This window comes from Anopheles merus, chromosome 2L (genome assembly GCF_017562075.2).
Source record: "Anopheles merus strain MAF chromosome 2L, AmerM5.1, whole genome shotgun sequence".
Lineage (NCBI taxonomy): Eukaryota > Metazoa > Arthropoda > Insecta > Diptera > Culicidae > Anopheles > Anopheles merus.
This window is the reverse complement of record NC_054083.1, coordinates 13,069,666-13,093,973: the sequence shown is the minus strand read 5'-3', so window position 1 is coordinate 13,093,973 and position 24,308 is coordinate 13,069,666. Positions and strand designations below refer to the sequence as shown.

Sequence of the window (24,308 nt, the reverse complement as noted above, 5' to 3'; positions counted from 1 at the left end):
GTAAAGATACAACCAGTAAATCAGAAATTTTTCATCTTGTTTTTTCATTGCAAAAAATGGTATTTTCCTCATTTTTACTGAGATTTATGCTATAAATAAAAAGAAAACGAGACCGTTCTCTAGCAACCGTGCAGCGCGCATAGTCCAACCCCACACTGTCAAGCGAAGCTTCATTCGTTGCCACTCCGGGCATCTCGTTCTCGCGAGCGACTCCGAACGGTGCTGCTACGATGACGTCAAAAAGCGGTACAGATCACTGCTGTGGGTTTGACTGTGCTGCTGTGCTTGCTCCATTTTCTTCCTCGAAATAGGCAGACAGTTCATTGTGTTTGCAAGCCACGCCAAGCTTTGCGGGAAAGTATTTTTTTGGAGCAAAGTAACAGCCATAAACAAAATAGCCGTGCAATTGTTGGTGTGATTCGATTCTCAACAAGGGTAAGTGTAAATTCACGTATAGAAAGGGTGTGTGCCTTGCCGCCGCCGTGCCACTAAACGGTAAGCGGAAAATGTTCCAACCGGGACCGGGAAAGTGTGCGGGTGTGTGTGTTTGTGCATATGTGTGTGGTTGTCTACCGGGTTGTGCACGCCGTAGCAATGGCACTGCGAATAACGCGCAAGAGGTGATCCACGGACCGTTTCTTTGCTGGCGCCGCACCAATGTCCTTTCCCCAAGCGTGAAGGAAAACGTGCACTTGAAGGTCACTGGGAACCGGTTTCTTAAGCCGGAGCGGGCACCATGGTGTGGTCCATGAACGGCGTCAAGGTCTGTCGGGACGAAGCGAAAACAGGCAGTGTCGGGGTCGGGGTTTATCGGCCGAATTTGTCCACGTTATGCAACGACGTGCCTCCCGGGTGGAAAGAGAACATTATGCTCTTGTTGTTATTCCTTCAAACCGGGCGAGCTCCGTGGTAATAGGGAGAAAGTTTTCTTCCGGACACCACGGTGCTTTCTCGCGTCGAAACGGTCAGCCCCCAGGTCGAAGGAAAATGGCGAAATGTGCGCGACTATTCTACAAGCCACGCACGCCCATCCGGACGGAACGCAGAACTTGTAGCCGATTCATCTTCATTCATTTTCTCGATGAAAAATCTCGTCTGCGGGGGGAATAATGTGAATGGACATTATGCGGACTCTTCTCGATTTCGATGCTCCCGAAAAAAGGTTATGTAACGCTCCGTGCTAGAATTTGGACCAAGTGCGTGCTGAAGGTTCGGGAGCAGAGAGGCATTTAGAAGAAAAAAAAAAAAGAAAACTGCAGGATTGACAGCAAGTGCGATTGTGGTCAATAATAATGGGGTAGTACGTTGCTTAAAAACCGCTCGGATCATCAGAATCTGCCGGCTTATAACGGTACCGAGCGTACGTACTGTCTTCCAGAGACTGCCGTGCGTGCGTGTGAGCGGACGTTGTTTATTTTTTCAGCTTTTTAGTGGGTCAAATTTCGCCTTTTGGTAAAATTGGTCACAATCCCTCATCGCTCTTTGCCCCCGTCCCGAGCGAATATGTAAATGACGATCAAATATTTACGCGTCTCGTCGCTGTTTCTTGTCGAACAACAACAATCCTGCCTATGGGGATGGGGCGGCAAGTTCCTGTTCCTTTGTTCATTATGCGACGTTGAGAAATGACACCAGAATATCCCGAGTCAATTGTGGAAACAGCGTGCGGACGAATAGAAATAAGTGTCAAAATTTTGGAGGTGCCCCTTCATACAAAAAAGGCACAAAATGTGCAAAGATGCGTGTCGAGGCAATGACTCACACACTTTGGCGAGTTTTATAGAGCCGACTTCCGGAAAATTATGTGCGTGTATGTGGGCAAACAGAGATGGTAAGAGCGCGAGAGCGGCCAGCCGTATTTCAGTAACGCGTAGAAAAGGGCACGACAGGCAAGGAATTATTACGAATCGATTTTCTCTCCAGTGCACATTGTGCAAAGAAAATCGTTCGTTGTGAACGTGGAAATACTTGATTTGTTTATGGTTTTATTGGGGATTGTTTTTTTGGGGAAGCGAATTAGACGAACCAATCCAGTTGGGAGGATGCCATTCCATTTCGTTGTTGCTTGTGTAAGAACGACTGATAAGAAAATGCCCTCACGGCCTTCTACGAATGGGTCTACGTATGTTTGAAAGCCATTTGTGAATGTTATCGATAGAATGGATTGTGGCGTCTGTTTTGCTGGAAGTAACGAACGTGTATTACAACGGCGCTGTTGAGGACTTTAATAGCATTATATTTTTTATTTATTTCTATAAAAAATATAAATTTTGTAGGTAAGATTTTAAATGTTCGGAATGGGGTCTTGGAGTGGCTTCTTTAACACCTTTTTGAATGTTTTCCTTTCATGTTCATGAACGTTCGTTCATATTTACTGCATTAAAGAAGTGAATGATTGAAAGTCATTGCTAAAAAAATCTGGACTTCAAAGGGCCATCAAAATATCTTGAGATGTAGTATCCTCCTAACCCATGAGATCGGTTCTTAACGGTGACGAAATTAAATTCTTTGGCCAGATACAAATCAATAACCGATTAAAAAGCTAGAATGTATAAATGTGTGACGGGCAGACGTTTTACATGACAGTTACATGAAGCGTGTGAAAAAAAAAGAAAACTGACGGCAATGAGCGTGTCCACCAATGGTACATACTGTGGTTTTTTTTTTTGTTACGGCCAAGACCACCTTTAATATGCCCACTACCGGAAAAAAACACAGAGATAACTAGCTACAAGCATGGCTTCGAGGGGGTAGAGTTCTGCTTGCGGCCAAACTGAAAAGACCCATTACCCACACGCGGAGAACATCGGTTTTCGATTCCCCTTAATCGGGGCTTGGATGGGAATTGAGCTTACTGGGGTGGTGAGGGGTGGGTGAACGGAAAAATGACGAAAAGCTGCAGCGAAAGCATTGTCGCTGGGCACCATGGAAACCGATTTGTTTTGACATTGGAGGAGAAATATCAAACATTAGCCGGCGTGTAAAAAAGATAACTACCCCCTGGTGACGTTGTGCGGCGCTTTTGCTGCCAAAGACTGTTGCGGCGCGCTCGGACAGGCTGGCGGCATATGTCCCATCAATTTAGGCTATTACATACATAATAGACACCAGCGTGAATGGGTTGGGTTGGCGCTTGCAATAGTTTGATGAAAGCACCACCATCACCCACTCCAAACGCACACCACTCCTCAGTGGCGGTGTGTGGGGGGACCGTGTGAGATGCTCTGGTTCGGTGGTTCGTTCCACCGGGTGCATGAAACACGGCGGCAGGGCCGTGGATGGTAACTTTCTTTCTATGTATTAGAACATAATGTCAGGGAAGGAAGTAAAGTGTTGGGTCAGCCAGACTGGAGAAGATCATTATGGAATGGTGAGAGGGAAAGGGAAAAGATGGAAGGAGTGAAGGAGATGACCAGGGTCAGGGGGGAGGGTATTCTATCATTTGTCTTCGATTGATGTTCGTGGCTACATAGGCCTGCGGAGAAGGAGGAGATAGTATTGCTTTTGCTTTATCGATGCAAATCATTCCGAAAGAGGCACATATTACGCTAATTGTGTGCTGTGCGTTCGTCCGAAGGGTGGAACTGTACGGTAGGACAACAGGCAATCGACGGGTATTAAATAATGATTATTACACAATTTCACAAATGTACAAATTTCTTGGATTTCTATCAAGAGCAAAATAGAATGCTTTCTTTATCACGCATTTTGATTGCTTTCCAATTTTGTTGGTGGAAGCGTATTCTTAAAAAAAGTAAAATAATACAAGTTATCATGCTCGTATTATTTATTATACTGTTAGAAGTAACTAATGTTCTGTGCCAATGCCTGAGACCCAAATTATCTGGCCATTACGATGTCTGTTAGTATCCTAGTAATTATGAAAATTTAATATAAAAACCTTTTTTTTTTAGAATATTGTCTAATAGTTCTACTTTTTTTTGTGTAAATTTCTTGTCTTTTGTGTCGAATCTGTAAAAGTCCCTCTTCTTTACCCGTGCTGAATGAAGAACGTTGCGAATTTCCGCTGCTCCTATAGCATACATTATTCACCCACGATTTGCATTGAGAATAACGATGAAACTTTGCAGCTGGCTATGCATATTTTAAAACCTTACTACTTTGCAAAACCTAAATAGACAACTACATAACGTTTGGTTATTGATTTGCTCGTTGTAATGGTGTTCATTTTGCAGTGCATCTACTTTCTTAGGAAATAGTAAAATAGTATACAAACAAATAGAAATATTAGCTATGCTAGAGATTATGTATGAAATATTACTGCGAAAGTTTACCCGCACCTGTATCCCCGGTATACGTAATGTATCCCTGATATACGCTTTTAATAAGTATGTCGAATTTCGAGGTTTTCACTCAAATTATAGCTTATTTTTGTGTAATTTTTCTGATAGGTTGCAGGTTTTAGTCACTAAATTAGTTAATTGATCTGATTCCAGCTGAAGATGACAATTTTGGTTCGAAAAAATTCGAGCAAAAGGGATTTTTTTTTGGCATTTGACAAACAATGTGTCCAGTTAGTACAATTTGCTCAAAGAACTGTAAAATTTAGAAAATTGCGTTTATCGAGTATGTCGTATATCGGAGAATACCTGTAATGTATGTAATGAGCTAAAAATAGAAGTATATTACAGATTTAAACGATGAATACAAATTAGAACACTTTGTTGTCTGGTCACTGGAATTCGGTCTGAATTGGCTCTGAAATGTATTGAACATGGTTTTGTAACGCACAGGGACGGGACTGTATATCAGTGACTGTATATGATTTTATTTAAATTAAAGCTTAAATCCATTGCGCATGAGTTATGCAACGAAACGTGTTATGCGAGATTCAGAATGTACACTCACAGTCACAATTTAACATCAAACTTATTAACTGAAGGAGATCTGCATTCTTCTTCCGCGGTATGGCGGGGTTTATAGTCGACCGGCTTGGTTGTCGAATGATCGTCACTACGCTTTATTAAGGGGTATTACTACGATCCTTGTGGTCGGCGAACATTACCACCAACACCACCAGAAGCACCATCAGCTGTGTCGTCGTCGGCGGCGGTTGCGGTGGCGGGTCGACAAATCGCGGCTGTGTTCGTAAAGTGCTGCGTAAGCACACCTATCTTGCGGCTGCTGCGACCTACACCTGTACCGTTGGAATTTGTGATCCCGTATAGAAGTGGAAAGTAAACGAAGGCCCACTCTCGCGCCCTTCCCACTGTGTTACCCCTTGCTCTGCTGAGTGCTCCGACCACCGTCTCGTGGTGGACGTGGTGGTACAGTGAAACGCACGCTGATCTCAACGAGATTGGCGTGGGCAGCGGTTTTATGATCTTGTTTGGTTGTTTTGTTTGTTTGTCGCCGGAATAAGCAGACACACGTCTCTGAAGGCGACGATGGATTTTTCAGTCAGTTTCAGTGGGTCAAGTAGTACGTACGATCACTCTCGATCGTGCGGAAGTTAGAATTTCGTTCGTGTATCGTCTTTTTGCTAAAGCGCACACCAGCAACAATTGGAGCAGGTTGCCCCGGCGCACAAGGTATTGGGTGACGATTTATAGGAAGTATGTAACGTTAAGCTCTCCATTTTATTTACAAAACTGTTGTCCGAGGTGTGTGATGTTTGCTTTGAAGAAGAAAAAAATGTATAACGGAAAAAACTGTTGTTAAAAAGAAATTTTAAACATTAACCCACTCTGAAGGCTCGCCATGTGTTTGCATTGTGTCCTATTTATTGCCGATGTCGTGAGCATTGGTATTGAAAAATAATATTCCATGCACAAGCACCACCACTAGCACCCGCGCAACGCTATTAGGCGACGTACGGCGATATGGTGTTGTGAAAAAAAAGAAAAATAAATTACCAGTTTCGAAGTTGTGTCTGTGCGGCGGTTCGACGATGGACGATGGATCGTGGTGGCGCGGCTCTATGTGGTAATAGTTTCGTGGCATGTGTAATGATTAAGTTCTATCCGCAAGGGGGAAAATCGCCGTAGTATTCGAGGGCTGTCCTCTTCCCCCTCTCATTTGTCCATGTAAAAGGGGTAGAACCGCGTGGAACGGATGGAGATGAGATGGATGGATGAGAAGTGGAGAAAATAGATAGACACTTACGTGTACCAATGATGTGGCCAGTGCGATGTCTACCTAGTAAATATGTCCCTTCGATTTGATAGTCCTAGTAAATGGTGAACGAACTTCCCCTCCGTGGAAGTCGACCACAGCACTGTGACAAGTGGCGGGTGTACAGGATGATACTAGCCGTTTGCAGCATATCTTCCACGGGCATAGAAATTTTTATCAATAAATATGGGTCCATTGCTAGCAGCATGGTCAGTCCTACATTTCCGGTGCATCTAAATGGTTCCTGGGGTCTGGGATCCTCACAATGTGAAAGGTTCTGTGTTAGTTGTCCTTTTGTGTAGCTCTCAGTGAGCACAAATAGCAGATACCGTATCAGTGTACAGTGAATTCCTGTGTTGCTAGTGTGATGGCAAGGTTGTTTGTGAGGAAATGTTGTTTTAGTATCAGATGATCACATGATCCATCTGAATCAGTTCTGTTGATCGGTCACGGTTATGAAAAATACGAATGAGGTACATATATTCTGAAAATCCATGTCCTTTACAATTATCGTGTGTCTGATTGAATTGTTATTGTTTTTGCCACCTATAAAGATATAATCCATGAGTTATATATGATATTCGAAAACGTTAGGTATTATCCGTAACGTTTGAAAATTTTTAAGAATTAGAGAGGATCTAAAATGCTAGATTGCTTATAAGTCTACCGGTGGTAGACCGGTGGTGGGATATTGATCTCACCAATCTTAGTTTCAAACATGTGGAACCAATTTATTAGCAGTTACCAAGAATTATTTAAAGGTGTTGGTGATAAATCCCCATTTCGCTCGTAACAAGTATAACGCAGAAGCTGACTGCTGTTAGGGTTGATCACGTTTCCTTATAAGTTGATGCCTCTAAACATTGATTGTCCTGATGTAATCCACACGTGGCCCACACAAACTAAACCCCCACCGCCCCACTGGTGCCTGTGTAGGGTGCGAGTCGCAGTGAAATCTGGTTTAGATTTAAATTTTCTACAATCCCACTCACAGCCCTGAAGCTAGTTGTGATTGTTAACGCGTACTCTAGGTTTTGATTGCTAGGTCTTGAGCAACAACAAACAAGTCGACAGAGCGCTAATTACCATAATCAAAGCAAAGAGTGTAACTAAAGTTGCGTCTGTGTGCGTGGTTTTGTTTTATTCCATTTTATTGCAGCCATAAAATGAAGCGTGGAAACGAAGATGCCTGCGACGGCGCAAATGAGGAGCAAGTGTCCACAGAACAGGACGGATCTAACGATGAACAGAGTTCCAAAAACAATGCTCACGCTGAAGATTCGTCTGATTCGAGCAGCAAGTCGTCTGTGAAGCGGATGCGCTCCGAGGAGCAGGAGGTTCGGTTGCTGATTCCGAGCAAGGTAAGTGATCTGAAGTATTGCAAACAATCTCCTGCGTTAAACGTGTGGATTGTGATTTTTAAGATTGACAAGAAAATTAATTCACCTCTCCTCTCTATTTCTCTTGTTTTGTCCGCTTGCATCTCTGTGCCTTGCCATCGAACCGTTGTCCTGATAATCAAGATGGCTGGAGCTATCATAGGAAAAGGAGGCCACAACATCCAAAAGCTACGGACAGAGGTATGGTTACTGACGATTATGTTTGTTTTATAATTTTCTAAAAACTAATGCGTATGTCTAGTTTGTTTAGTTTTGTTTACTCGTTGAACTTTATTTCGTTTTCCTCTTGTTACACTGCTTTCGACAACGGTGCGATTATTAGTTAACCAAATCTTACTCCCCATCTCAATTGTCTGTTGCAGAATGCAATAATTACGTAAAATTTTCGGTACTAAATTGTTATTTCTTGTATGGGACAAACGAAATGATGATGCACTATTTCCATCACAGAATGAGCGAATCTAGTGTTAACAGAATATAAATAGCAAAATTCTCTGCAGGTCTTTAGTATTAGCTGCGCAAATCCCACTGTAGATGATCTATTGTACACATTGCATACTAACCGTGTATTAAATCATTTTCCGGTTCTGTCAGCATATCTACCACCAGGGATTAAAAGAACTGTAACTATTTCATTCTAGTCTCTTGTCGTTTTTGATAGTCCTAGTCCTCGATAAATTGTCAGTCTGCAGTTCAGTTGGGTGCAGGACGCTTCTCGTGTTAGTGTCGAGTAACGTTTGGTTAGTTCAATCGTCTTCTGTAAACGATCCATCAACTTTGGTTTGGACGATTGTGTTTTATACCGTTATTAGTTTGCCTCGATCGACTTTCTTCTGATTCGTTTCGTGTCCTTTATTGATGTTAATAATGAATGGTTGGTTTGCAACGTAAGCTTGTATCTAAATATGATTTTTTCTTCTTTCTCCTTTCCCCCCTTCTCATATGTATTCCGTAATCTATCGATTCTCGGGTGTGTTAAACCGTTGGTACCGTGTAATTGAAATAAAAAAATGACTACCCATGTTCATCTACTGCTATATTACCGCCACCAACCAAATACCACACACTGGTCCTACTACTACTACCACCACTACTATATTTTGGGGGAAAACATCAATACATTTGAACGCCCGCTGATATTAACAAATCGAAACGCTCTAAAAACCATACCCCTGCCAACCTGCGATGTCCGGAAACCCGAAATTGATGTCCCAACCGATGGCGATTACGGTGGTGTCTCCTGTCTTCTGGTGAAATATCCGTTGTGCACATTACACACAAAAAAAAACACGAACACTACTTTTTGTCGGGTACCAATCGACAATAACGTTCCTCACACCTAACACGCGCGCACCGTCTAATGGCGTGAACAATGATATACCCTATCTCGATGGTGGACGGCTTGTGTAATGTGGTGCTACATAAATTCGCTTCTGGATAACACTTGGCAATGTACTCGTTTATAACCCGTCGGTTCCACCACTATATTACGTATATCATCTGTACCGTCATGGCTCAACCCTTGCTGACTGCGCCTGCCCGATTACCTTGTGCCAACATTGCTAATCACTATCACCACGGGGTGTCTCCGGTTTCTCTGGCGTGTGTCTGTACAAAACTCTATGCTGGCAACTAAACGAACTGATCTCAAAATCGAACTCGATATGCTCACTTACTTGCCTCGCCTACCACCAACTGCCCTCTTGGTATTCCCGATCGCCCGGCATGTCAAACCCATGGGACTCAAATCGTGACTCCATAATCAATATGGCAACCACCAACCAAAACGATCGAATCTCCCATTCTAACCCCGCCAACGTTAACGATCATTGCCCACGGTTTGGTGAAATGGTCAACGATCGCTATGGATCGTAACCATGATTGCGCGTGGTAATCAACGAAATGTGGAACCCCAATATAATAACCCCCGATCGTACGATTTCGATGATGGTGACGATCATCACCGTCTTGACAACTTCACTGTTGGATCATCAACGTCCTCACACTCTGGCTTTGTTGCGGAAAATGTGCACCATCGCTACCGACCGAATGTTATTGCTATTATTACCATTTCTGCTATCACTACTACCATTACCATCTGCTACTGCTACCACCACCAAACAACGTCACGATAAAACCGACCCTGTTGTTCCATATGTCCTGCCCCCGTGATGATCGCTCACCCGATGTGCGCCTGACTTACTCGTCTGATTGCCCGCCTGCCCGCCCGCTTACTCGTTCATCCGTTCGTGCCTGACCTGACTCGGATCATCTCTTCTGGAAAATAATATAAATTTCTACTCTCTCTCTCTCTCTCTCTCTCTTCTCTCTCTTTCTCTCTCTCTCTCTCTCTTTCTCTCTTTTCCAATGGTGTTTCTTTACACACATGCATCGCTGGCCATGTGTGTGTTTCACGAACGGCGCACCGCATTCCCAACATCGTTTGATCGATCAAACCCCCAAAACAACCCGAATCGAAACCAAAAAAAAAAAAACCAATCGTGTGTGTGTGTGTGCATATTGCCAAAACTAATGTGTGCCAAACCATAAACACTCTACGACTCTACAAACTCGTGTCTGTGTGTCGTGTGTATATGTGCCTGTGTCACTTAAATCAAACAAACCAATTGAACAAAACAAAAAACACACGCACACACATACACAATCTTCTTCTGTGCGGCTGCGTGTCCTTTGTGCGCACATCATCCCCCCAAATGCGCAGTATCAAGCCCAAGTGAATGTAGGCGACTGTACTGGCCCCGAACGGTAAAGACCTCTTTCTTTTATTTTTCTCTTTATATATTCTCTAAGCAAACTGAACCACTGAACTATTACAAATAACTATCCAAGAAAATCAACAACATGATCCACAGACATCTTTTTTCCATACTCCATACCACCACCCGCCCATGCCGAAGAGTGTTGTTGTTGTATCAGTATCTGGTATCCCTTTTCTTTTGCAATCGTTTGTAAATGTGTAAATCTCTCATCCGCCTCTCCACCATCCACCTTTTGGTTTTGCAAATTAGCATCATTCTTTTGTACATCTGTCGAGATAGATAATATGTTCTGTTTGTAATTGTTGTACTAAAATGGTAATAAACGGGAATACAATTTTCAAATGCCACCTTCGAGAAAAGCACTCCCATTTGGAAAGGTGAGAGAATTTCAAAAGAAAAGAAGATGAAGAGCTCTCCGACCGTTCCTAATTGATGTACCGGGTGTGTTGCATGTTACAGTAACTACAACAGCTCTGCATCTGTTGATAACGGTAAAAAGGAAAGATGAAAGCATTAGTTACTCTTTTTCCATATAGAGGGGAAGTATTCTTCCGTCACCATTAATTAGGAATAAATGCACCTGCCACACCATGCATCTGCCGTCTTATGGAATGGAGTGCTGTGTACACAAATACTTGGTGTAGTCGCCTACGATCGTGTACGTTTTGGAAGAGAGCTTATTTTGTCGATCACTAGACTACATTTTGATTCCTTTCTTCGACCTCCAGATGGTAGTGCTTGCAATCGGAATTTGATAATGAAAAATTGTAGATATTATTCTGCTCAGCATATGTGTCCCTCTTTGTAACATAAACGTATCTCATCTAATCGACTGTTGCAATGTGGATGGTAGAGAGAGAAGAGACCCTAGAATGTATGTGTTCCTCCCTTCCTCCCGCCCAGTATCTAATACCCAAAAATTTAATCTGTTTGTGTTCTACGTGTTTGAAGATTCACCATCAACGCTCTGGTAGAAATCCTTCTCAAAATAAGAAGTAACAACTATTATTCCACAATCCTTCTTCGTACCCGTTTCGAAATGTGTTTCCCGCTCAAAAAGGTTTCCCGAATCGATTAACTTGAAATAGCTTAAAACTATCTCCCACAATAGAAACCGATTCTTGGATCACGATTCTTTCACCTGTTTCTAGCGTTCTGTTGATCATACGTTCTAAACACACCCATCCTTATTGAACATATATCGTATCTGCAATATCTTATGTGTGTGTGTGTGTGTGTGTGTGTGTGTGTGTGTGTGTGTGTGAATGTTCGTTTGTTTTTCCTTTTGTTTCCCTTTCTGTGTTTGCTACTTTCGTTTTATCTTATGTATCCTCACGATCGCTGCTGGAAGAAAAATAACCTTCGAATCCATACCCTGTCTTTTTGTGACTCTCTTAGTATGAGTGCATCGTTGTTATGTTACCACCTCTACCACAGCGGCTTACGTTGTTTTAGAAAATAATATAATTATTGCTTGTTTTTGTGGATACATTAAATCGTAATGATTCTTTTTTCTTGGTCAGGCATTAAAAGAAAGGCTCCTCCCACACTTCATGTACTAATTCCCAGTTCAATGCCAATATCTTCATATTAACAAATTTGTAGCTTATACTATTCTAAGACCTTCCCAAATTTGCGTACACAAAGTAACAGACATCACGTGTCCGAATTCCTTTCTAAAACCACCAATCATAATTGTTTGGTTGCGCGTATAGGTAATATCAATATGTGTTGTATGTATTAAAATTAACTCACATTTATTCCAAAAATATCTCTCATAATCACAATCCCCACTTGTCTGTTGCCTTGAAATCCGTTCGAGGAACGCAAATTCCCGCAAGAGTTCCCTATCACACACACACACACACACACATACACACTCATGATGTAAAGTTTGAACTAAGTAAGCTTCCTTAAATGACTGAAAACATTGTAACCTGGTGGGATACAATTTAAAAATGAAATACATACAATTATAAAATAATTTTTTTTTTCGCATACCTAAAATCATGTCGGAATAGTTTTTTTTTCGTAAAATTTGTAACATGTTTTCTTATACAATGCGCAATGATGCTACACATGAATCTTCTTGCCGGTGAAGACGCAGCATAATTTGTTTGTTTCCATAAAACTATACACTAATGTACCTTTGCGACATATTCTGATCGTGATTATTGTTGTTGTACATGTTGCTAACGCAAACCTATTGTACTTGTATACTCTCCTATCCCTACCAGCTGCAATGTGAATGCATTTATGTTTAATGAATTGTGGGTTTTTATCTTTCTCGGTCGTTGTATTTACAGTGTGCTTACCATTGGTGGCGATATGGAGACAGTGACGAAAGTAGTGAAGGATGTGATGAAGCATCTTGATCGGGTGAGTAAACCTACCTGTATAAGAACTCCTATGAAAATAAAACATACGTATTCCTATTGGAAAGCCCGAGAACATGAGAAAACGGGTTTGGTCGTTAATGTATATTGTTAATGCATTGTATAGTTGTGACAAGAGTGTAACTGTATAATGCGCCTTCTATTCGTGTCACATTCTAGAGTGAAATGAAATGTATAACCTTTTTTTCGAATTTAACTGTTTCGTTTTAACTAAACCACAGCCGCCCCGAGTATATATACCGACGTGCGGTTCGTCCAATTGGTATCGCGTGTTGTCCGTAATTACAAGTTTAAATTTTCATAAAGTGCATGGCGTCGGATTGTCTGTACGTGGTAGACGTACCGTACCCTGTATTTACACTCATTTGGTTCGTGTTGTTGATTTGTTTGTGGCAAGCAGTGCGTTTTTTTGTTGTTGTACGTATCGACTGTACTCTTTTGATACTGATGTCTACGTTTTGCTGGCACAGAAGAACTGGTGTGTTTTTCAGCCTTTGGTTTTTCCTACCACGATGTGGCGAGTTGTGAAGTCCTTTTAGAGTACTCGTGCCGGACATTGGCTGGTTAATCGGCGCCAGTCGTTGATAATAGGTTAACATTGTGTATGTACCAAATATCAGTCTTGTTTTCTACAAATACGGCACAATAAATAGGTGTTTTTCCTCGATGTAGTCGAAAAATAATTTTTTACATTTCTTCTTAATATTTTTCTAACTCGTGTTATCCTTTTCGTGTCCCATTTTCCATGTCCCCGATCGCACCCGATCGAACTAGGCCGGCGATAATGAGTACGAGTTGAGAATACTGATTCATCTCAGCCTGGCAGGATGCGTCATCGGCCGCGGTGGAAGCAAAATAAAGGAGATCAAGGATGTAAGTACACCACACCAACATTAAAAATTAAAGCAAAATTAAATGTCGAACTCGTACGCGCCCGCTCGTGCGGTACGTTCATCCTAGGTGCACTTTACCGCCTCTTAAAATGTGGCGCATGTCGCGAACCGCCTGCATAATTTATCATCCAGCGTAGGATAAATTATGAATTCTAAGTCAACAGTTTAAGCACCGTCGAATGTGACCTGTGTTTACTCCTCCCGCTCTCCTGTGCCCCGGTGCCACAGTGGTGACAATTATCATTCCTTTGTTACGCCAGTGTCTTAGTTGCGGTAGTTTGCCAACCGTGATATGTTTTCTTCTTCTTCTTGTTTCTTGCTGTTTTTTCGGTGATGCTAAAATGGGTCCCATGTTTGCATAATTGTTTGTATGTGTGTGTACTCAGCTTGAAATCCTTTTGGTACACTACACCTAGGTTTAACTTCGCTGCATCTTTTGCTGGGGAAGCAAATGTATGGGGTGTCGCTATAGTTGCGTGTAAGCCAATTTCCATACCAATATGACGTCAGTGCATCGCAGTACTCGAATTCATTGCGCTAAAACGTTGAACACACATGAGCAAGAAAAAAAACACACACAAGGAAAGAGAAGTCCTTCCAGTGCTCACAGTTTGGCGAAAATATATCTCTAGGAATTGGGAAATTGTAGCCATCATCACATCCGCGTCATCGTCGGCACACCACCGTACGTCGCGTGTTCGATGCAGGGTTATGCGCGCCACCGAGGTGCCACGGTGGTAAGATTTTACACCGGGGAAAAGAAATCGCTGGTCGGAAAAGCGTTCGCCTGGCGAGAGCGCTCGAAATGATCGACAGCGAGAGTGGTTGGGCCGACCGGTGGTGCGATGGTGAAGGAGCGGGAAGATATTTCTGTCTGCAGTGAGCGCATTTAATGGCGCCAGCAGTATGTGTTGGTTAGCTGCGTAATGCTTTGGCCACAAACTAGCAGCAGCAGCAGTCGCAGCAGAGAGGCCCGGAGGGTTCGGTCGGTTCGCCGTTTCGTAGCGTGCCCAGTCGACGGGGTCGGTACGTGTAATCCTGTGGCAGAACAGATGACAAAAGCAAATCGTTATTAAGATACGCACGGAACCGTGACGCAGGCGGGCGGGCAGCATTGTTGGGATGTGTTGTGCGGGGTGTAATCGGCGATTGCATGTAGTAGTAAACGTTGCACCGCCACGCACACGCACACTCTCTTCATGTCTCAGGACTCTTTTCCCCGCCTTGCGTGTGTGTGTATGTGGTACTCATAACCGCGCCCGACATATCCTTGTGCGCGGGCACGCAACTGGAGATCGTAGGGAAGTTGCAGACTCGGTTAACCACGGCTACTGGAAGGCGCCTACTAGTGGTTGGGCTATGACCTGCTTTAGCTGTGCGTCACTCCTCTACTACCTTCGTCCGTTGACTTCTTTACCCCTTTGCTCCTCGCGCACGCATGCATGCTGGAAACTATTTTGAGCGTTTCATGGAAATAATTATGACTCCTAACCACTGGTTATAATGAGAGCAGTGCACATTTGCTTCACTCCCATGCTGTGTGTGTTTCAAGTTCTTTTGGTGTCCGCATTGGGGGAGCAACCAAATGGGAATAGGGGCCTGTAGATCTGAAATGTAGGGTAATTATTGTACCGTTTTCAGGCGACACATACTACTCGCCGCACACACTGCTTGTCCGTATGTCCTTGTCTTGCGGTTTTCCCGACGTCATGTTGAGTTGATGTGGGGAGTAATGAACGATTGTATGTGGTCTGCGTGGCGGCAAACTGTTTTACAATTTCCATTTTAACTTGTATTAAATGCGTTTGGGTGAATGGTAACGTGTGCGGAGAAGTATCCACGATGGTGCACGTGTGCGTATGTAGTAGCAAATCGGCAAATATGTTTAAAGCACCGTTCCAAAGGCGATAGAGTGCATTTTATTTCGTACGATGATTTAGGATAATGGTTTATTTCTTTTTTTTCTGTTTGATACAACAAAAATTGTGAAATATTTACACTTTGGACCTTGAATATCTGAGCAGTTGGTCCGTTCTCTGGAAAGCAAGCAAGCAAGGCATTCAAAGAAGGCTGGCAGAGAATCTTTTTGTATTAATTTCTTTGCTACCATATGGAAGCGCACAGTTGTAGTAGGGCATATGCTGCAGGCAGGTGCTAGCCACCAACGTGTACAAAAATACAATCCTCCTGAACAGCGAGAGATAGAGAGCGAACGCAAGTGAAAGAGGGAGGGAGAGAGTGAGAGGTCGTCTATTGATTGATTGTATAAAATGAGCCCTAAAGTCCGGCAATAGCAACAGCAACAGCAGCAGCGGGAAGAAGTTACGGGTGTGCCAGCTGCACCATCATCGCCAGGTACACCGGGAGGAATCGTACTGTAAGGAAGCATTACAGACCGCACTGAGAAGAACGGCGGGAAGAAGCGTATGTTGGTTTTTGAACGCGGACACGGCCGAGGTCGTCGCAGCGGCAGTTGTTCGTTGTACCACCATGGGTTCATTGTCATCGAGAGTGACTAGGTTTTTGGGAAGGTATGACAGGGAGTGACGACCGGGCTGCGGGGAGAGGCAGTATTTCTACACAAAGAAGAAGGCAAAAAGGATCTTCTGAGAAAGGGGCAGAAAGCATCTACCAAGACGGCGGTGGTAGGATGATGATGTACGCTGTCACGTGCCTGCCTCTGTATGCGTGCACGTGTACGTGGATGGAAAACCACGTTTTTTTGGGAGCGCGCGAGAGCGGCAATCTTTGGCAAGATACACAGCGGCGCGCACAGCAGAGTCAGAAGAAGAGCGTAACCAACATCGATAGAAAAAAGAGAGTCTGTATGTGTGCAGGCGTGTGTGTGTGTGTGCATATGCGCTACGGTGCGTGGCAGCTGGAGTGCTCTGACGGGTGAAGACGAAAAGTAGATTGGAAAAGGACACTGCATTCCCTGCTTTTGGAACCAGATGCGCGTGAGGAACAAGCAAAGGTAGATAAAGAGAGAGTGTGAGAGTTAGAGAGAGAGAGAGAGTGGCCTACTACGCACGGATAGGGATGATTGGGAGACGCAAACGAGAGGAGTGTTAAGGCATGCGCAACAGCTTTCTGCTCAGTGGACACGTTTCTCGTGATTCAGTTGGCACCGAACAGTTGCCGTTCGAGGAACTACGGAGTTTGGCCCGGCTTCTCCCGATTGATTTCTCGTCCTGCCTACCGCTGCTACCTTCCCTCCTCCCTCCATTGATGGTGGTGAAGTTACTTTTTCTGTTTCGTCTAAATATCCTTAGTCGTACTGTGTGTGTGCAGTGGCTAGCCAGCGGTTGGGCAAAAGTTTTAGTTGACATTTTGTGGAAAAGAAGTCCCTGGACCAGCTCCTCGTGGTGCTCGGCAAGTAATCGGTAGCAATCGCACGAGCGAGAATATTAAACTGTGCCGCAAAGAAATTAACTGAACGGTTTGACAGCTGCAAAGGATGGTTGTTCTATCCAATTTAAGTTTGTTAACTAAATTTGATGAAGAGTAATTCGCGGCCGTCCACACTAAACTGCGGCGGAAGGTGCGCGTTCGTAGAGTGCGTTGTGCGTGTGTATGTGTGAGTGCGCGCGCGCTTTCCCTTCGCTGGATTGTCCTGCCTGACTGTGACTGCCTCGGTTGTGGGTCACCTAGGTGGTGCTTTGTTTTCGGTACTTCCTGTTGCGGTGTATCGAACAAAGAAATATTTCAATTTGTCTCGCCGGAGAGCAAGCAAATGATGTTCCCCGTTGGAGAGTCGGCAGTAGCAGCTCCGTCGTGTTTCACTGTGCCGAAGGGAAGCGAAGCGCCGCACAGAAGGAAAAAGGCGAGCAGGAAACACTCACTTCTTTGGCCTGTACTGATGTTCGGCAGTAGTAACAGCTCAACACGATGGTGGTAAGTCCGATTTTCCAATACAAATCTTTTCTAATGGTAATGGTCAAACAATTGAAATACCTACAGTAGCTGCTTTTCACTTTACCGCCCTTTGTTGGTACAACGTATGGTATGCGAACGGCGTGACAGGATGTTTCTGCTTAAACCTCGATCCATGTCCGAAGAAGGATTAGAAGAGGATTTGTATTAATTCCCCCCCTTAGCAAACCCTCACGGCCCCGGCCCTTCTGCAATGCATACAAACACATACAAATATATTCACACACACACACACACACACACACACACACACACACACACACACACACACACTACCCCACATTGTTGCTGTGGTCTCTGGTGTGTATGTGGTGTGTGTGTATGGAAAGCAGCAGAAGAAGAGACATTAGATCGATAAAACGTGTTAAATCCGCCCGAATCCTTAGTTGTGTTTCCGGCTCTGTGCACGGTGCACCAAATTTGGGTGGTCGTAATGGGGGGCATTTGAGGTTTCAAATCGTCCACTATCACACTCACAACACAAAACGTGTACGAGCGGCACTTGTAATGATGCTCACACCCGGGGGGTGGGGAGGCTCTTGGTAGTCGATTTATTTCTCCGCTCTCCGGTGGGGACGAGAATGGTAAATTACAAAACGATTGTTTGATGACATTTAAATCACTCCGAGGGGGGTTCGATCGAGATCTCGTTTGGGAAGAATTTTAAAATCATTTTAACTGGCTTTCGAAAGGCTCTTTTGCTGGGGCGGCTTTTGCTGCCTGTATTAGGCGAGAAGAGGCCGAAATAGAAGGATAAAGATAATACAGAAAAAATAGAGTATTGGAAAAGAAAAGCATCCACAAAAAAGAAGGGCTGATGAAACCTTTTTCTCTTCGAGCGGCGGATACTGTCGGTTTTGGTTACCAGCTGTCTTTTTTGGAGTAAGCAATGAACATGGGTTTTTTATGTGTGTGTGTTCTTTCTCCTTTTTCTTACGGACTCGGTAGCACCTTTGTATGCGTGTGTGTTTGTGTGGCTATGTGGAGCATTAAATTTTGTTCATCCTTCTCAGGTTCACATCTGCCTCGTCACCGTCACGGTGTTTCAGCAGCGGGATCGTAATTTTAGTGTGTTTCAGTTGTCCCCTGTTGCGTGTAATGTCACCTTTTTCCGTTCTTTTCTTCCCTTCCTTTCCCACGTAGTACAACACATCATTTAATATTTAGTTCGCCCGCATCTTTTTCTTTTCCTTTTATCAATGATGCAAGGGAACTACAACAGATTCGTACGGAGAATGTGTAAGAATCTTCAGTTCGCACTACGACACGGCACAAGAAATGCCGAAACGAAGGTGTGTAAAGTGGTGAAAATTCTAATGAATTTAATGTCTGCCATTTCGTTCTCTTGCTTGTTGCCCATGAATGTGTTTGATCTGTCAGTCAAATAGAAGCCTAGGGTTCGATCCCCAGGGTTCGTGGCTCGAATAGCCGACCAAGGTGTGTGTGTCTGAAGTAATTATTATTTTGTTCTTTTCTTTCCATTTTTGCTAGCATGTTGTTTTCTCAGCATTACATCCCGGTACAGCTGCTGAGCGCGCTCGGTTTTTGTTGTTGCTGTTATCCTTTTTGCTTCTTTCCTTTTTTCTCTGTCCCGTGTCTCTGCTATGCCACATCCGTTAGTTTTATGTCTGACTCTCTTCTTCATCGCATTCTTGCACTTCCTGTACAGGAACGGCAGCGAACCATTCCTTTTTTTAGTTATTCTTCCTTCTGCTTCGTGTTCAGTTGTTAATTCGGAGAGCTAAATTGCTGCTGCGCGCCACATAGGCGCGCGCGCAGATGGTGCAAACGCGTTTCCTGACGATCATGTCGTTCACCAAACGACGATGACGACGACGACGACACGGTACAAACACAGGAAATAGTTCGAAACAACGGTAGAAAGGAGAAGCATGGTACGGCGTACTCTACGGCTTGCTGTAATTGTGCCATCGCTCTCTCATTATTGGGGGAAAAAGGACATAAAAATGGATTTGCATTCGTTGAAGCTGGTGCGCTGAACAACCACAGAGAACAGATCGGTTGCATGAGAGGAGGAAGCCCATTTAGCATATGTGTGCGAAACCAGTGGCAATTTGCGCGCGCAATTCGTCCTTTTCAAGCCCAAAGTCTAAAACACCATGCTGCTGGCAGCGTGCGTTGGAAGGGGAAATGCAAATGGGTAGAGGGAATGGATCCTGATCGTGTCGTGTGATCAGGGAACCAGTTGGGAATCTATTTATCGTGGAGTGTTTGCGTCTTTTTCGCATCGCTGCTTCTTCGCCCTGAATGTGTTTTCTTATAAATTTGCCAAATACACCAAATAGAGTAAAATGAGGGTAGAATGGGCATGTTCTTTGTTCCATGAAGAAACAGATGCTCAATATCTTCTTTGGTCAGCTAATTGGCTTTCTCAATAGAAGTTTGGTGTGTTATATCGTTTACGAACAACGCATCGTTGAGCTAAATGAACTTGTGGCGAACGCAAAAAACAATTTCCCTTCCAATTTTCTATTGAAAGTCTATTGTCTAAGAGAGTATAGGACAAAAACTTTCCATCCATTTTCAGTTTAAAAACTCCTCACTAATAATATGTTTGTTTATTTCTTTTATTTCAATTCCTTACAGGAAATCGGATGCCGGCTTAAAATCTTCTCTAACATACCACCGCAAAGCACAGACCGCATTGCCCAGGTGATAGGCAGCGAGGAGCAGTGCCTGAAAACGCTGAACGAGATCATCAAACTGATCAAGGGCACACCGATCAAGGGCCCGGTGCATAACTATGATCCGCACAACTACGACGACATGTACGCGGACGAGTACGGCGGCTACGGTGTCGGTGGAGGTGGCGGCGGTGGCAGCGGTGCCTTCCGCAACGGTGGCCGCAATGCTGGCGGTGCTGCTCCCGGCAGCGGTTACGATCGGCGCGGCGGCGGTGGGGGCGATCGGTACGAAGACCGGGGCCGCTCCAACCGCGGTGGCGGCTACGATCGCGGCAACGATCGGGCGAACCGTGGTGCCGGGGCCGGTGTGGGCGGAGGCGGCGGCGGCGGGATGAGGTAGGGTGTTGCTAGTGGCGCGCGGTGCGGTGGGGGTGTGTGCGTGAGAGTGCAGCTGGTTTATGTTTTGCCCTCTGCCCTTTCTTTCCCTTCCCTAGGGACAGGGATTACATTAACCCGTGGGCTAATCCCATCAACGGCAATAATATGGGTGGCAGCTTTGGCGGTGGCAACAGTCTAGCGCTCAGCAATCTCGGCAGCTTGAATCTGGGCGGCGCGGGCGGCAACCTCGGCAACGGCAGTCTGGGAAGCTTCGGCGGCGGCAACAATGGTGCTATGGATAACAAAACCTCTACGCAGGTCACAATACCCAAAGATGTAAGTGAGGCAGGATGGGAGTTGGGGAGGGAGGGGGTGGTAGTAGGACATGCTTTAATGTTGTATTCTACTGTACATTCGCAGCTTGCTGGTGCCATTATCGGCAAGGGAGGTGGCCGAATACGTCGCATTCGGAATGAGTCGAACGCTTTCATCCAGATCGACGAAGCCTTGCCCGGGTCGAACGATCGGATCATTACGATTACCGGCACACCGAAGGAAATTCAGGCGGCGCAATATATGCTACAGCAAAGGTAAATAGAGAACACACATCACCTTCTACTACTCGCTCTATCGTACATGTATTTTTAAGGGTGTGTATCGGTGTTTTTGCACGAATAGTGTTAAGTTGGTGCTTTTAATATAAAAAAAAAAAAACGATTAAGACATGAAAACCCAAGCCAACGGAGATAGCTATCACACAACGGTTATAACCAAAAAACATCATCTTCATTAGCCTCCTAGGTGTTTGTTATCGCTTGTTTTAACCCCATCGCGCCTTCGTCAACTGGGACCGCATCTCGAACATCCTCTTCTGCCATGGCAAAACATTGTATGGAAGACTAGTGATTTTGTTGTTTGGCTTATGATACTAACAATAAATCTCTCGTCTTTCTACAAAGTTTGCCCCTCGCTACCGAATATAACCGTTCATCCGACTCTTAATACTAACACCACTCTCATGGATTGGTCCCATTCGCACGGGTTGTGCTTGTTTGACTGAATGTGTGTTGTGTGACAAGCTGTGCCATATATATATCATTACCAAATAGTCCTAATGTGCATGCTTTGTTCAGAAAGAGAGAGTTTAAGTATAACAACCCTTTCCTTTTTCTTTGTTTTTCTCTTTTTGTAGCGTTCGCGAAAACTTGAGTGGCGCTGGATCGGGTGGTTTCAATCGCAACTAAATAAATGGTGGTGCAAACTGAACAGGGTGTGTGCGCGCGCAATCCAGCCCGAGCGCCGAGGCCGCGTTCCCGCCAGCATGTTGAAGAATGTAACATTGTTTTGAGTACGTAAGAAATATTGCGAACTTTTAGACATGGTCTAGGACAGAGGTTGGAAAAGAACATTAAGCAAGCCTAGTCTTCTTCTCCTAAGCGGGGGCGCGCGTGTTTTGTCAGCAACAGAAAGAAAACAGCATGGAAGTAGAACTACTACAAGACGTGTATGCTTTTACTGTTTAACTACAATAGATTTTATCTCAATAGCAGCAGTAGCAGCGGCAAACAGGCGCGAAAATCCCCTAAATAAGAGCATTTTTACATTTGATAACTGTGTACGGTACGGTACGGTCATTCTACGGTGTAGTGTAAGCATTTCATTTGCCTTTGATATCCTTCCGCTACACTTTTTACTTACCGGAAAGGAGAGAAGATCACTGCTATCATGGCAAAAAACCCAAAACTTTTCAATAACTACAGTCAACCACCATTCGGTTTCACTATTTCACTATTAATCACGTCCCTATCGTGACAATGCTATTATATGTTGCGCTTTTGCTAGGATGCTGATGTGCTTGTAGGTTGTGTGGGAAGTGGGACGACCATAAGAAATATGATTTTACCTAGTGCATCACTAGCGAACCATTACACTGGTTCCGCGCATTATTGATAATACGGGCATTTTCTTACAGATTAGTATATCGCATTGGCAGTTTAAAAACCGGCAGGGTAATATAGTTTAGTCTTTACGTTCATCCTTAGTTTCACCGTCGTCTTTTGCAGTCAGGATAGAATAGAGCGAGAGAAATAGAGAAGGAGAGAATTTTACTGTTACTTACTATTTCTCCCAGCTCAGCGAGCGCGCTGGATGATGGATATTTTTGAATCCATGAAAAGGAAACATTTGTGTCCTCTCAAACATACAAAAACTAAACACACATACACACAGGTACGCCAAGTGTCTTTTTTGAACCAGCGAAATTCCCAGTAATCTCATGAATTAAATAAAATCGAAATAAAAAGCGCAATCGCTGCAATTAAGTCTTGTAGGCCTTCAAGATTACGCTAATCCTCCGACTCTATTCAATACATCTAAACAACTCGCTAACAAGATTAAGTGGGAAGCCAAAAACGCATTTTCTACCGATTTGTCCCTCTTTTTGCTCCCAAATATAGTACGTGCATCATATGTCCAGTGTGTAGAATAGATGTAACGAGATGAAGTGAAGGGGAGCAGTTACGACCCCAATCCCCGAGTGCATTTTTTGACCACAGTATGTTCTACTTCCATTTACGATAAGAGATGATGAACTTAACCGTATAATCAACCATCCAACCAGCCATCCAATGAACCAAAACAGCGGCTCTCACACACTCACGACAAATGCACACTTAACTACTCACAAAATATTACACACATTTACCTATTTTCCATGCTCCGTTCTCGGGGGCTTGGGAAAAGTGTGTGTGTGTGTGTTCTTTTAATAATAAACAGTACGATTTCATCTCTTAAAACAACGTCTTTGTGTGTGCGTGTGAGTGTATGTGTCGCCGCGTGTCAGTCAGTGTGTGAGATTAGGAAAGCATAGGCAAAACAGCGAAAATAAAATAAAATAAAAAATCGCGCCATTACATAGTTACATTCAATTGTACTTGAATACACACAACTCTCTCTCTCTCTCTCTCTCACCCAACCAAGCATACCAAATGTATTGAAAGTGCTCTAAAACTCTATGCGCTGTTATTAGCGATAGAACAAAAACAAACCGTAATACAAGAAAATATATATTAGACGGGGTAATAAGAAGCAAACGTGGTCTTTTATGAGGTTCTGGACACAGGAGAATGGTGTATTATTGAAAAGTTTGAAATGAGAAATGAGAGCATGAGAAAGGGAAGAAGACACAAACTCGCGAAAAGAGAGCGTGTTTGTGCACGCGCGCTTTACATTGCGCCAAGTCATCTACATACATAAACCATTGTTTTGAAACCGACAGACTAAGAAGTGTGGACGCAAAAACACGAATTGTGTAGTATTAAAAAAATATATATAAATAGAGGAGATCATCTTGTTGTTCAATCTTTTTTTTTATCTGTTTTCTTGTATGGATGCATGATTCGAAAGGATAATGTGAGAATAATGACTAAATTTGAATCTCAAATATAGGAAAGGTTCCTTCAAACTGCTAGAAACGTACTTTCTAGTAAATGAAATACAGTGGAACTGAAATGAATAAAACACGATATATTGTTTGATGAAGTATGAATGTGTGTTAGTAAATTAAGTGTGTGTATATTTAAAAATAACAACTTAAACAGAATCTTAAAGGGTTCCTCATAATTTTGGGGCACTTTCTTGACTTCTTTCTTATTAGCACCCTTTCTGTACAGACTCAATGGGAATATAATTGGAATTTCATATTTGCTTGTTCAACGGGGTGCCAAACGAGTCAGGAAAGTGTCACATT

The 24,308-nt window shown here is 43.7% G+C and overlaps 1 protein-coding gene across 5 annotated transcripts; it reads left to right on the top strand.

Moving 5' to 3' along the window:
- Positions 1–252: 252 nt before the first annotated feature.
- Positions 253–24,096, top strand: LOC121591557 (heterogeneous nuclear ribonucleoprotein K homolog). 5 transcript variants are annotated; one of them, XM_041912203.1, is made up of 10 exons: positions 253–435; positions 7,295–7,496; positions 7,659–7,715; positions 10,258–10,301; positions 12,622–12,694; positions 13,486–13,584; positions 20,145–20,578; positions 20,677–20,896; positions 20,981–21,150; positions 21,753–24,096. In XM_041912203.1, the coding sequence occupies exons 2-10, from the start codon at positions 7,302–7,304 to the stop codon at positions 21,802–21,804; spliced, it is 1,344 nt and encodes a 447-aa protein (XP_041768137.1). In that variant the 5' UTR covers positions 253–435; positions 7,295–7,301; the 3' UTR covers positions 21,805–24,096. The 5 variants fall into 5 exon arrangements, with proteins under 5 accessions (XP_041768137.1, XP_041768138.1, XP_041768139.1 ...); XM_041912204.1 differs by lacking the exon at positions 253–435 and adding an exon at positions 5,419–5,552; XM_041912205.1 differs by lacking the exon at positions 253–435 and adding an exon at positions 5,419–5,576.
- Positions 24,097–24,308: the final 212 nt, after the last annotated feature.

Bases quoted from the DNA above. Each gene is read 5' to 3' on its own strand.
- LOC121591557 (XM_041912202.1), top strand. The intron at 10,302-12,621 runs GTAAAGACCTCT...TTGTATTTACAG, and splicing joins GACTGTACTGGCCCCGAACG to TGTGCTTACCATTGGTGGCG. The intron at 12,695-13,485 runs GTGAGTAAACCT...CGATCGAACTAG, and splicing joins TGATGAAGCATCTTGATCGG to GCCGGCGATAATGAGTACGA.